Here is a 14,588-nt window from a genome sequence, read left to right on the forward strand (position 1 = left end):
CCTTAGTTAATTAGCTATCTTTATGTAATGTCTCTATGATTAGCAATGTTATGATGGTTTTTATGATTCATGGACTCATGGTGGTAATGGATGAAAAAGGGAACGAGAAAAAAATGGAACCATGCAGAAGAACAGAACAAACCGACAAAAATCTCCATAACAGAAAGCTCAACACGGGCCGTGCCCAACCAACACGGCCCCGTGCTGAGCCCCCTGCAGGAAATCACCCAGTTCAGGTAACTGGACACGGGCCGTGTTCAGCGGACACGCCCCCGTGTCCAGGCTTCTGTTTCAATTCTATAATTTTTGTTACTGGCACTTGACCACGGGGCCGTGCCCGGTCAACACGGGGCCGTGTCCAGAGTGCCAGTAACACAAAACTTTGTTTTTAAACACACTTTTTCACATTCTAATCAACCAAAAACTTTATTTTTGGACACATTGAGGACAATGTGTAATTTAAGTGTGGGGGGGATGCTAAAACCTTGAAATTTTGCAAAATCCTAAAACAAGCCTTACACAAAACTCTATTGGAACCGCTAAACACCCCAAATTTTTTCAAAAACTTTTTCATTTTTTTTTATTTTACTTGTCTTAGTTTAAGTTGGGAATAACAAGTTCTAAAAAGGGTTTATATTTTTACAAATTTACAACCGATAGCGTCGTGATAAAAAGAACTAACATAAGAAAATTATGAAACAGTATAACAAGTCTAGTTAAAAATTCGATTATATATACTTGGTCACATAAAAAACCCATTCCCACAAAAGTGAGTTTTGAGCCTTTATTGAGCATAAAAAAATACACATATTTAGATTAAATGCTCATCTTTCGTTTCTTGTGTGAATAGCCGCTCGGTCTTTACAAATCTAGAACTTGCCACGACGATACATTCCCGGTCCTTACCAACTTAAACCCAAGTAAGTAAATGATGGAGGCATTAGGACTAACTATTTTTCTTTCAAAACCATTATTTTTCATTTTTTTTTACCTACCCAAAAACCCCCCTAGAAAACCCCTTTGAGCCTAAACCTTTCATTTCATTACCCCCAAAACTAATTTTTTTTACCCACCAAAAACCTTTTTCATTTTTCACCTTTATTTTAGTAACAAGCTCGGTTTTTCATAAACATACCCTCTATGATCAAAAAAAAAAAAAAATGATGAAGTCAAAAACAAACAAAAGCTACAAAAGCTTGTTTGGAGAAATACTTCAAAAATAAATGTCACTAAAAAAAAAAAAAAAAAAACAAGGTATTTTACGAAAACCGACACTTGTTACGATTTTCGCCCTTTTTACTAACCACTAACCAACCACCCACCTTTAAACCCAAGCCTTCACCCCAAAAGACCTCTTGATATTTACAAAGGTAAAAAGTTAAAAAGGAGGAGGATTGATCGCTTGGCAAGCCTATGGAAAACGTAAGTTCCGTGCCGCTCTCGAGCGATTCACTTAAATATACACCTTCGGCCGAGTGTTGAGTGATCTCCCGTGAGGTATGTGAACTTGTATATAAATGGAATTTTAATAAGGCATGTTATGCCCAAATAAGTAGTTTATCTTATGAAAAGTTCAAAATAAATCATGACGAATAGGATTGTAAATAAATAAAAAAATAAAACCTATAAAAACCTTGGATTCCCGACACTCTAGGACAAGCTAAAAACTTCTCTTCTACCTATTCCATTTGGGAGTGTAAGCCACATTAAAAGAGTTTTGCTTGAGGACAAGCAAAAGTTCAAGTGTGGGGGTATTTGATGTGTGTAAAATGCAACATATAAAACACATCAATTAAGGCATAAAACTAACCCTTTTTAAGTACTAATGTTGGAAAAAGAGTGTTTTTGTCTTCCTTTTGTATTTTCAGGATGAAATGAGCTCAAAATCACAAAAGAAGCAAAAAGACCACTAATTCTACCATAAATACAAGAAAAGGAACAAAAGTGGACTGCCCGGACCCTCAACGGCACCTTCCAAGACAAAGAGAAGAAAACAGAGTCTGAACACGCCCCGTGTCCAGCGAACACGGGGGCGTGCCCAGGAAGCAGCAGAAAAGACAAACCAGTAGAAGCTTCCATTGCTCACCACGGGGCCGTGTCCAGCGAGCACGGGGGCGTGGTGAAAGTACAGCAGGCGCATTAATTGTAATTCGCAATTACAATTAATGAAGAGAGAGAGTGTCAGACGGGCACGGGGCCGTGTCCAGCGGACACGGGGCCGTGTCCAGCGTTCTGTCCAGCCTATAAATAGAGGAGCTTGGTTTCATTCTCCCTCATCCCTTGGCACACCACCTCTCTCACACCTCATCCACCACCCACCACCACCATAACACCATCATCCACCACCATCATCCATTGTCCATCGTAGAGTGTGTGAGTCGTCTCGGGATCCAAGATTGATCGTAAGAGTTCTTGACAATCAAGGCCATGTTTGCCTAAGTCTCTTACATCACTTGGTGAAGACAAGTGTTTAGTATAATACTTTTTATTTTTAATCTTTTGCACTTTTTATTTGGTTTTGTATTAATGACTTTAATAACTAGTTACTTATGTTGAAGGTGATCCTTCCTTATCGTTTGTCCGTGGTGTCTTGGCGTTATTTTACTGTCTATATAAAATAAAAGATTTTCACCATTCATATCTCCACGGTCTATATGGAGGTATGTTGGCTACCTGGTCGGGGGTTAAGGGAACGGTTTGGTAAGGGTCTTGCCCTTGTTCAGCGTTTAGAGGTCCTGCTTGGGACCTGGGTCAAATTTAGTAGGATCTCCTTCAATGCCCATAGGTATTGGATGGCGGGGATCCAAACTCTTTGACCCCCTCATAAGTTAACTACTATTAATACTATAACCCGGCTATTTAGGACTGTATCCCTGCTGACTCAGACTACTTAGCCGAGGGTAACGTCACCGCCAAAAGCGGGGCCTACCACAATTTGCATTAATAACTTAATTCATTATCTTTCAATAATCCGACCCTTTAGGATTGTATCCTTGCTGACTCAAACTACTGGGTTGAGGGTAACGTCGCCTTCAAAAGAGGGGCCTACTACAATAACTAAGATAATCTCTTAAACAAGTGCAAAAGTGCGAAAATAATCAAAGGTTATACTAATACACGTGTCGGATCCAAGTGATTCATCTTGTCTATCTGTTTTTATTTTATTTTATTTTTCAGCATTTAGTTAGTTTTTATTTTTCTTAGTTTAAAACATTTTTCTAACTTTTTGATTTGGTTAGACGTTGAGGATAAACCGGTATTAAAAGCTCTTGTGTCCTTGGACGACCTCGGTATCTTACCAACACTATACTACGTCCACGATGGGTGCACTTGCCCATATGTGTGCTTAGTGTTAGTAAATATCGTGTTTTATAAATTTAAAACTTGGCTAAAAGTGTAAAAAGGGCTTAAATATATATTCAAAAACATATATACACTAACACGCATCATCTGTGCAAGAGCATGTTCATCATCAAGACTTATACACCCAAAACCCAAACGATTCATCTAACATTTACGCAGGCTTCATCAATCACTCGTTCAATCATATCAGTTCATACAATCAGTTTGCAATCATTATTTTTATCACAACAGAATCATCATTCAACCATCACAACACTTACTATCTAGCCTGAACTCTAGTTTATGTATTCATCCAGTCGATTAGCATAACATTATCACATAATCGAACACTATTAGCATGTTAACCTGTTTTCCGATCCCGATCACATTAATATCATTCAAATCATTCAAGATTATGCATTCAATCCTATCAATCCTATAACCTTAAATCAACATCGTGTTTCGCATAAAATTATGTAACTGATCTAATCATGCATATCAAACTCAGAACATCATACCATACATTTGGAACTGCAATTAAACTAAATGTGGAAATCACTAACCGAACGAAGAATGATCAAATCAGAGAGATCTGGCTTTGAATGAGAGGAGGGCTGCAGTCGCACACAGGGAACTCTAGGGTTTTCGATTTGGCTAGAAAAATGTCACGAATGTAATAGTTTTGCAAACAAATACCCACTTAAGTGCACTGGGCCCTTACTGGGCTTCGGCGAAAACACGGGCCGACGAAATCACCTGATTTCGTCGTGAGGGATGTGGCGAAATCCCTTAGATTTCGTCGAGCAAGCTTGTGGCGAAAACACTTGTTTTCGTCGAGTAGGTTTATGGCGAAAACCCTTTTGGTTTTCGGTATGCACATTTAAATATATATATATATATATATATATATATATATATATATATATATATATTAATATGTATAATATTAATAACACATTACATATTTCACAAAATCCATATCTAACATTTAACCAGTTAACACTAAACAACAATTTACAATCAAATAACCAGGTGCACATAGAAGAACGCAACAAATTAATAAAACCCAGATGTGAGAAAAGACCTTGAAAACTCGGGTTGTCACACTGCGGGCGGTGCCCAGTTCTTCATGATAGACCCTTGAGCACGCGTGGAAGAAACAAAATTTCCACCGCCAGTCATTTGTTCAACGACTGATAGCAGCCACGTGATAGATTTCCGTTATTTTTTTCACGCGTGAAAAATGATGGATGTAAGGGGGTGTTGGGGTTTATTGTTAGGTGTTGTGAGTGATGACCATTGCCACTAAAAAGGATGTGAGTGATAGAATAGTGGCTGATTACATGCAGGAGTTGATTGGATGCTTGTGAGTGATAGAATTCTATAACTATTGACCACCCCCACCCCCCTAAGGGAGAGACATAGTGTTCCAAGTGATCCATGTTCAATTCCTGCCCCAGCATTTAATTTCTACGGCACCTAGTGATGATGGGTGACTAGGCGGTGAACGCTAGTTCAATTCTTAAACTGAGCGGGTTTTACTTCACCGCACTGTCGTGCATTCGGACAAGTGTTCACGGGTTTCGGCCCTAGATGTGGGATACACAATTTAGAAAAGGAGCCGATACAATACCTTCCATTAATTTGGGCCCACATCGATTTGCAAATGAATTTAGTTGTCCATTGTACAATTCTCAACTTCGAATAAATTTCAATACTCTATCGTAACGCCGGCAAAGAGGAGAAGTTATTTGCATTTGTTTCCTCCGGCTTTATATATTAAATGTCAATTTACTTGAGAACTTTGAATTTTATTTTTTAAGAGCGATCGAAGATAATAATATAATTTATGTTGGAAGATCGACCAAGTCTAACAATGTCTACAAAGTATTTAATCATATTCAAGACATTAATCTTATAACATTTTTAAATATAACTTTGTTTATATCGTATTAGGTTGATTGTATTATTGACTTTTTGTTACAAAAATATGACCCAGTCTTCTTTAGACAATGTCAACAAAGTATTTAATCATATTCAAGACATTAATCTTATATCATTAGAAAAAAAGTTTGTAACAAAAAAAATATTTTTAAATATCTTCTCCTTAACAACCTATATATTAAAATGCAGAGATGTTTTCAAAGTTTATCAGTATAAATACATACCCTAACTAACTTAACATAATTGGTTCTATAAGTTGCTCACCTAACCATGACCAAACCTACACATAAAAGGTGTTTAGTAACTTAAAAACAAGAGAGTAACGACATGTTTCTTCTTTTCATACTTTTTCTGTTTAATAGTTTACCGTTTGATATGGCCACTGGGAACGTAGCAAAGCCGGGCTGCCAAACACAATGCGGAAACTTGACAGTTGCATACCCTTTTGGTATCGGTGAAGGCTCAGGTTGTTCCAGAGATGCTTCGTTTGACCTAATCTGCAACTCAACTGATTACGACCCACCGAAGCTGTTCATGGATATATCAGGAAATATTCAAGTAGACAACATTTCAGATTCTGAGATGTGGGTCACCAGTTATGTGGCTTTCAGATGTTACAACCAGCTTGGAGATGTGGCGCCTAATGAAGACTATTCTGCGTGGTTCAACTTAGAGGGGACACCTTTCAGTTTCTCCCAAAGGAACAAGTTCACAGTCATCGGATGTGATGATTTCGCCATGATCACTGGATCAAACGGCGGAGACTTCACCAGTGGCTGTTTGGGACTATGTACCCGACCTGATGATGTGCCTGATGGCTACTGCTCAGGTATCGGGTGTTGCCAGACAGCTATACCAAGGGGTCTCAAAACTTATAATGCTACCCTTAGAAGCATAAGAAACCACACAAGAGTTTTCTCCTTCAATCGTTGTGGCTATGCGTTTCTTGGTGAGGAAGACAGTTTGCAGTTTCACGGCCTACAAGATTTATCTAATTCATCCAAGTTTTATACAAATGACCCCATTGTCCCTACAGTGCTGGAGTGGGTAATCCAAAGCAACCAAAGTTGCATAGAGGCTAATGAGTGCAAGGGAAATAGCTCATGCAGCGATACTGATATTGGCGGGTATCGTTGCAGTTGCAATAAAGGTTATGAAGGAAACCCATATCTGGATCCAGGCTGCCACGGTACGTATGTATGTTTTCAGCTTTAACTTTTTTAAAATTCAAAAGCTTTTATGTCAATGTGAGGCTAGCCCATTTGTTAGAGGTGCATGCCTATTGAAGGGGAGCTCCTAGTTTCGAAACTGGAATGATCGAATTTTTATTATCTTTGAAAAAGTTATAGGCCTTACTTTGGTTACAACCACTTGATGCCACTAAAAACAATTTTCCAAATGATAAGTCTACCAAGAACTACAAATGTGTTTTCATATTTTATAGAGTAAATTATGTCATCCATGATATTGTATTTCATTGACTAATTGTAAGGAGTCCGAAACCGACCCCTTGGTTTTTGTTTGTCCTAACAATTTTTTTTTCTAGACATCAATGAGTGTGATGATAAAATCAACATCCGTTGTTACGGGCAATGCATCAATACAGAAGGGAGTTACAGTTGTACATGTGGTCCAGGATACACTGGTGATGCTAAAATGCTAGATGGCTGTAAACCTCTAGCAAATGGCTCAAAATTTCCAGTCACAATATTCACATTAGGTAATTTCATCTTCTTATAAGTTACTATAGGTGGCTGAATCACAAATTATCTAGCTACCAGATGACATAATTTCTTTCACTATTTACATAGAAAATTTCTAGATGAACCTATACCATATTAATTTGCATTCTAGTTTAAAATAACTGTGAGTAAGTAAAATGTTTTCCTTTTGTCTCACATGCAGCTCTAGTGTTTGGCATGGTGGCGATATTATTAGGAATGATTGCGATATTCTTTGGCATAAGGAAGAGAAAGCTACTTAAGCTACGAGAAAAGTTCTTTGAGCAAAACGGGGGAGTTTTTATAAAACAAAAACTCAAGGCACCGGGGACTGGTGGGGCAATGACTATGTTTAGCACTGAACAACTTCGGAAAGCGACTAATAATTACTCTGAGGAGCGGATTATAGGCCGAGGTGGTTATGGTGTGGTGCATAAAGGAATCTTGCCTGATGCAAGTGTTGTAGCAATAAAGAAGTCTAAATTAGTGGACGCGGCCCAAACAGAACAATTCATCAATGAAGTCATGATACTTACACAAGTGATACAACGAAATGTGGTAAAACTTCTAGGATGTTGTTTGGAAGAAGAGGTCCCGTTACTAGTTTATGAGTTCATTTCCAATAACACTCTTTTCCATCACATTCATCATAGAGCAGGTGGAATGGGTTGGTTATCATGGAATAATCGATTGAGAGTAGCTCTAGAAGTTGCCGGTGCACTTGCATACCTTCATTCAGAAACTATTATGCCAATCATACACAGAGATGTCAAGTCTACTAACATATTATTAGATGATAACTACACCGCAAAAAATTGCAGATTTTGGAGCTTCAAGGCTAGTCCCATTAGATCACGATCAAGTCACTACTCTTGTTCAAGGCACGCTAGGGTACCTTGATCCTGAATACTTTTACACAAGTCAACTAACCGACAAGAGTGATGTATATAGCTTTGGAGTGGTACTTGCAGAACTTGTAACAGGGCAAAAACCCCTTTGTGCAAAAAGAACCGAAGAAGAAAAGAATCTAGCAACATACTTTGTCAAGGCAGTGAAAGAAAACCGCCTATTTGAAATCGTTGAACCACGTGTATTACGAGAAGGGACTCTTGATCAGTTACAAGGAATAGGTGATTTAATAAAGAGATGCCTTAACTTACATGGGAATGATAGACCTACTATGAAAGATGTTGCAATAGAGTTAGAGGGCTTGAAGAAGTTCAAAAATATTCATCCTTGGGGTCAACAACAAACGCATGAAGAATCTAGAAGCTTAATCCTAGAAGTTGAACAAGGTGATGTCACATTAATCCCATATAATACCAATGAGTTGGAATCTTCCTCGGGTAGTTCTAACATCATATTTCAAGAAAACAAACCACGTTAAGTTGCTTAGTATAGTGTCGGTTTGTGAGAAACACGAGGATGCCTTCCACACAAATTATTTGTAGTATCTCCGTGGTGTAGTGTGCTTTTTGTATTGTGCTGAAAGTATGTTTAGTTTTAGTTTATTTTTATATGTTATTTGTGTCTTCAACATGTAGGCACTTCTATGTACCTTGTAAAGTATGGTTAGTAAGTAGTTTCATGAACAACTTTATTATGTTTTTCCTTACGAACATGTATGCACTTCTATGTACCTTGTAAAGTATTAATGGTTTGTAACAATAAATATCAAAATTAAGTTTAAATATACGTGAGATTCACACCTACCAGTCGCCTGTTAAAGTTTACACAAATTGTAAACATAGGTCAGGACTCTAGCATAATGTCTATAGCTCATAGCAATAACCTACTTTTCTTTAGAGAAAGTTTAAAAAATGCACACCTTACACACATATATATGGATATATCGTACGTGATTGTGTTATAATCATATTTGAATTTTTTAGCTTTTAAAAATGTATGAATTTAGTCAACTTTTACAACTTTGTAACATGTTTATTTTCTACCATAACCGAACATTATACCTTTTTTATATTAAAAACAAGATGAATTATTAAGAAAATAAATACCTTTTTCTCTCTGCTAAACAAACTATCTGTATATCCAAATATACCTCTAAACACCCCAATTTGGTGATAGGTTTAATCATCACTTCAAATGAGCGACTAGCCTTCAGAATTATGACTTTGTATTATTGAGTCATTTCTTGCTGCTTACATTATACGTTCTACATCATATTCAAAGTCAAATGTAGTAGCATTTTGTCCATCAATGTTTTATAATCTTCATCACTATAGGTACATGTGAATCATCACGAACTAGGAGGTGTATAAAAAGATGGTGCATCGGCAGTGTTCTAGTCACCAAAATTCCTTAGCCGACGTTAAAGGTGCTAATCGCTCTCATTTTAAAGAATTTTTTGCATAAATAGGTGCTTTCAACCACAAAAGAGTGTTATTAGGTGGGTTTGAATTATGTTTTCATATTTAGGTAGGTTGTGATATGAAACAACGACGTTCATGAAGGTTTTCTGCAAAAGCTGTCAAGTACTGCAAAAGTTGTCCAACATGTTTGAAGGTTGCAGATTAATACAGCGACCTTCTGAAGGTCGCTTTTTGAAGTTACAACTTATACAAAGTCGCTGTTTAATGTACCAACCTTATTCAAGGTCGCAGAATCATACTACAATGTTATATAAAGTCGCTTTTTCATCTTACAATCTTATACAAAGTCGCTGTATCATCTTACAATCTTATACAAAGTCGCTTTATCATCTAACAATCTTATACAAAGTCGCAGTATCAAACTGCAATGTTAATCAAGGTCGCTTTTTCATTTTACAACCTTATTAAAGATCGCAGTTTCATCTTCCAACCTTATTCAAAATCGCTTTTTCATTTTACAACCTTATTAAAATATTAGTCATCTTTGCAGAATACATGCAACTTTCGTTGTTTGCTAGGTTGTCCTTTTCCTGCATGAAATGTGAGTTGTCCTTTTCCTGCATGAAATGTGAGTGGTTAAATGTAAAGGGTGAAATGACTAAACCCTAGGCTCTCACATGATATGGAATCAAACCTGCTAAGTTGAATAGTATTGTGTAAGAAAAATACTGTAGTGTAAGAAAAATATTGGCTTTCACCATGAATTCGAAAAATGAGGCACAGATTGAAGTCTTTACATATGAACATAAAGCAAAGCACTCGAGATACATTTTCAATATCAAACGAAGCTTCAATCCTTTTATTACCGATAAATATTCAGTCAAGTTTTATCAGCCGAAGATGAATTTTGAATGTCATCCTGGTCCGATTAATGCATCGGTGTTGTTCTTGGGCAACAATCACCGTGCGTTTGAGGTATTCAAAAATCCAACAGCGTATGATGTGCCATTAAATATTAGACGATCAGATCGAACGTTCTGGCAACATATGAAAGAAAATCCGGTTAGTGGAAGGGTAGAAGGTTTAATACATGCAGCAGGATTCAGCGGGATACTGCAAATTGGGTACAAGTATGTTGACCACTCCTTAATAACTGCGTTGGTTGAGAGATGGAGGCCAGAAACTCACACGTTTCACCTTCCTTTTGGAGAAACGACCGTGACATTACAGGATGTCAACGTGTTGTGGGGGCTACCGATAGATGGGTTGCCTATTTCTGGGGCTGACACTGGTATGTCGATGTATACTGTACGAGACAAGTGTCAAACGGTGTTGGGGTTTACCCCTGAGGAAGCTGATGTGAAGGGCAAAAGGGTTAAGTCCAGCCGAGTTTTAGCACAAATAACGTCAACCAATTTTTCTGAAAATGAAGCATCAGATGAAGATTGCATTTTTCGTGCACGTCAAATAATATTTTATTTGATAGGGTGCACAATCTTTCCTGATAATGCAAACCACCTGATTGATGTCAAATGTTTAGAATTTCTCGTAGACTTGCCCGCATGTTCGGGATATAGTTGGGGCGGTGCTGTGTTAGCTCTCCTTTACAAAAACCTTTGTAATGCTACAGCACCTAATGCTATAGCCATTACTGGCCCAATTGCGCTTCTACAAGTGTGGGCTTGGGAGAGGTTTCGTTGTTTTGCTCCAGCTGTTGCCCGGTTCCAGTACAATGCCCCGTTAGCTGCTCGGTAGTGTGAATTGGAAATAATTAAATTTATTATTTTTTATATATATATATACCTGACTTATGTTATTTTTTATTTATCCTTTTAGGTGGAAGGGAAGCTTAACGTGTACAGATGTTTCCACACATTGCCTGAGAACATATAGATCTCAGCTGCAATTAATAACCGAGGCAACGGTTTGGTTGTTAGTTGTTGACATATAAAATTTAAGTTTGTTTGAACACGTTTCTAATGATTGAATTTTTTTTTGTTGCAGTTTAATTGGAGACCATACGATGACATTGTGGGTAGACTCCCCGATATATGTCGGAGTGGTATGGGAATTTGGCGGAGTTGTTGCCCTCTGCTATGCTACTCGGTTGTGGAGCATCACTATCCTCAACGAGTGATGAGACAGTTTGGCATGTTCCAGTATATACCTAACCCAATTGCCATAGATCATAATGAGCATGCCAGACTTCATTCCATGAACCGGAGCGGGAAAACCGGCTGGAACTGGTTAAGTCGTCACGCACCGTATGTTAGTCAGTGGGAGGCACGTCATCAAAACTTGGTGACCGGGGAACTCATGACATCTGTTGGAGTTGCCAATGATTACATGTCGTGGTACATGGAACATACGGTGTTATATGTATCTAACCCACAGTTGTCAGCTGGCCCTACGAGCGGTTTTCAAGACGAAGGAGCAAGGGTCCAAATGATGGTATATACAAGTTTAAAATTATTGAAAGTTACCTTTTTTATTTTTAGTAAAAAAATTAATTATTAATTATTTTTTTGCAGTCGGAGACGATGGGTCTAATTCACCGATCTGAAGATGTGGACGTTATTCATGGTGCGGCGTATCGGGCCCTTGAGATGTCTAATGTTCCACAATACACACAATATCCGACTCATCTGTCACAGGAGCCGGTGGACCTTGTTTCATATCCTCGTACACAGAGGGTAGGCAGGCCCCGACGTCGTGCTCGTGGTGGTAGAAACGTTGAAGAGGCCGGGACATCAAATTGGGGCCCAAACTTCGAAACAGGGGGGGGGATCAGGATCCGGTGGTAACAAAGATGTAAATTTTGCGGTAAACCTTGGTAATACTGATATGGGAGGATCATGGCAGTCAGCGTTGGCTACGGCATGCTCCGAGGGTTTTGACGTCGGTGACTTATTGAACCCCCAACAGAATGATATGGGTAACAACAATCAGTTTGTAGACCCAAACATAAGTCAGGCGGGGTTTTTTAGCCCCTCGTCCCATATGATGGACCCCAACACAAGTCTTGCAGGGTTTGTTACCCCCGCGTCACAGATGATAACATTTATGCCGGAGACCCAAACAGACTATCAGTATTGGCCCCCAAACCAAAGTAACGAAGATCACCGGAACCGTTATGCAGATGTTGAACCAAACCCCTTAAACTGGAGTCTCGACTTGAACCTGTTTCCACCAACACCGAATGACCCATAGAGTGTAATACTTTATGAAATAAATATGTTGTGTAAAACATTGTGAAATAAATATATTTTTGTTTTTGTTTTTGTTATTTGTGCAATATATTTTATTATTATTTTATTTTTCTAAGTAAACTGATACTAAAAAAACACATAAACTAACACAATCATGAGGTATTTATATTTGTTTATCATTAAGGGTATAAAGGACATTTCACAATGTTAAACTAATAAGCATTTTTCTCAAAAAGAAAAAGTATTTTTAAATCAATTTCCACCCACTATAAATACCCCTCCAAGCGCAAACGGCGATAGCATGGGAACAGGGGAATCTAAGCATTTGCCATTTCCCGCATGAGCACCGGTGGCGTCTGTATTCAACGGTGTACTCGTTTCCACCGTCGTCATTGGTTTCTTCCCTTGAAACCACCGCATAACGACCTTCTCTGACATCGTAGACGGACACTTCATGTTGCATGGCTACGGAATGCAACTTGTTAAACCTGGACCAAATTCGAAGGGGTAGAGGGGTATTGCAGCTTTGGGCCATCTGCGCGTGGCGAGCATACTCTGATACGTCCTTGGTGAACGTATAATGAATCATGGCTTTTACTGGCAGGAGTCTTGCTTCCCGTAAGACATTATTCATAGACTCAGATATGTTCGTCGTAAGGTTACCCCAACGACGGTTTCCGCGGTCATGAACAATAGTCCACTTGCTTTTGTCGATGTCGTTCAGGTAGTTCCAAGCACCCCGATTTAACAGCTGCATTTCCCTCACAGCCCAAACATACTTTCTTCGTTGACTTGTGCTCCCGATCATCCAACACAACTTCCTAAGAGATTTGGTCTTGAACCTACCACTAAAATTGCTTCTGACATGCCAAAGACAATAACGGTGGTAGGCGTTTGGTTCCCTCCAATCCAGAAGGTTCTCCATCGCATTAATTATCCCGGCATGACGGTCTGATAGAACACAAATTCTACTGTTACAGTCTTTGGTGACGTATTCTCACAAATTTTGGAAAAACCAACACCAACTATGAACCGTCTCTTCGTCAAATAGCGCGTACGCCACTGGCATTATGTAGTTGTTGGCGTTTTTGGTTACCGCAACCAACAACTTACCACGGTACCCTCCTTTCAAGTGTGTGCCGTCCACAGAGATGACAGGCTGGCAAAGATGAAACGCGCGAATAGAAGGACCAAATGCCCAAAAAACATATTTGAATGTTGGATGTCCTGGAGCCGAGTGCGGGTGATGAAACCATGAAACCACCGTACCAGGGTTTCGAGACTGAAGCCGTAACACGTACTTTGGCAGCTCCTGAAAGTTGCTTTCCCAGGTTCCATATATCCTCTCAATTGCCTTTCTTCGTCCACGCCACGCCTTCGTATACGTAACATCGACAGACACCGCTTGCTTTATATGCGTCCTGATGTGTTTCACCTTCAACGCAATGTCTGTACGAATTTGTGGCAGGATGTGTGCAGCGATATCCTTAGATCTAAGGCACCTGTTGTTGTTGCGTACCACCGTGGAATAACAATTGTGGGCAGGCGCCCAATTGGTAATTTGCCAAAGGTGTTGGTGTTTCTGTTTTGATGACGTTGCACGCCATTCACACAAAGGAGCATGAGGGAAAGGGTTTTTAAAATTTTTGTTTCTGGTGTAGCATTTAACTTTGTATAAAGTTGGTTTGCTATCCATCACAAAAATTTCCCTTCCACGGCGAATGTTCCATTCTCGGATAGCAAGGTCCACCTCCTGTTTTGACTTGAAATACATGCCGAGACGTATATGTTTTACTTTTGGATTCCATACGTCCATTGGATTATCTTCATAATCCGGACACATGTAATCCCTAAGTTCCTCGTCCTCGTCTGGGTCGTCATGTGTCGCTGAAATGATAGGCCGCGGCTGAGCCAGGGTCAACTCAGTGTGTTGGTTGACTGCAGCCTCGTCGTCAGAAGTACCATCGTCGGATGGTGGTGCTTCTTCACTTTCAGAACTTTCTTCGGTGCTGCAACTTTCCGAATCATCAAAACCGTCATTA

General features: G+C 39.0%; 2 protein-coding genes and 1 pseudogene across 2 annotated transcripts; all 3 read left to right on the forward strand.

Annotated features, from left to right (window-relative positions):
* Positions 1 to 5,556: 5,556 nt before the first annotated feature.
* On the forward strand, positions 5,557 to 8,612 carry LOC110915561 (annotated as a pseudogene).
* A 1,484-nt stretch (positions 8,613 to 10,096) lies between these two features.
* LOC110920405 (serine/threonine-protein phosphatase 7 long form homolog) lies at positions 10,097 to 11,092 on the forward strand. Its single transcript, XM_022164617.2, has one exon. It carries the CDS (start codon positions 10,097 to 10,099, stop codon positions 11,090 to 11,092), a length of 996 nt encoding a protein of 331 aa, XP_022020309.2.
* Positions 11,093 to 11,373: 281 nt separating this feature from the next.
* Positions 11,374 to 12,154, forward strand: LOC118488051 (serine/threonine-protein phosphatase 7 long form homolog). Its single transcript, XM_035985108.1, has 2 exons — positions 11,374 to 11,788; positions 11,869 to 12,154. The coding sequence occupies exons 1-2, from the start codon at positions 11,402 to 11,404 to the stop codon at positions 12,139 to 12,141; spliced, it is 660 nt and encodes a 219-aa protein (XP_035841001.1). The 5' UTR covers positions 11,374 to 11,401; the 3' UTR covers positions 12,142 to 12,154.
* Positions 12,155 to 14,588: the final 2,434 nt, after the last annotated feature.

Source organism: Helianthus annuus, chromosome 16 (genome assembly GCF_002127325.2).
Source record: "Helianthus annuus cultivar XRQ/B chromosome 16, HanXRQr2.0-SUNRISE, whole genome shotgun sequence".
NCBI classification, from domain to species: Eukaryota; Viridiplantae; Streptophyta; class Magnoliopsida; order Asterales; family Asteraceae; genus Helianthus; species Helianthus annuus.

Excerpts from the sequence above, each read along its gene's own strand:
- LOC110920405 (XM_022164617.2), top strand. The coding sequence starts at position 10,097 with ATGAATTCGAAAAATGAGGCACAGATTGAAGTCTTTACATATGAACAT.
- LOC118488051 (XM_035985108.1), top strand. The coding sequence starts at position 11,402 with ATGGGAATTTGGCGGAGTTGTTGCCCTCTGCTATGCTACTCGGTTGTG. Across the intron at positions 11,789-11,868 it reads GAGCAAGGGTCCAAATGATG|TCGGAGACGATGGGTCTAAT; the intron begins GTATATACAAGT and ends ATTTTTTTGCAG.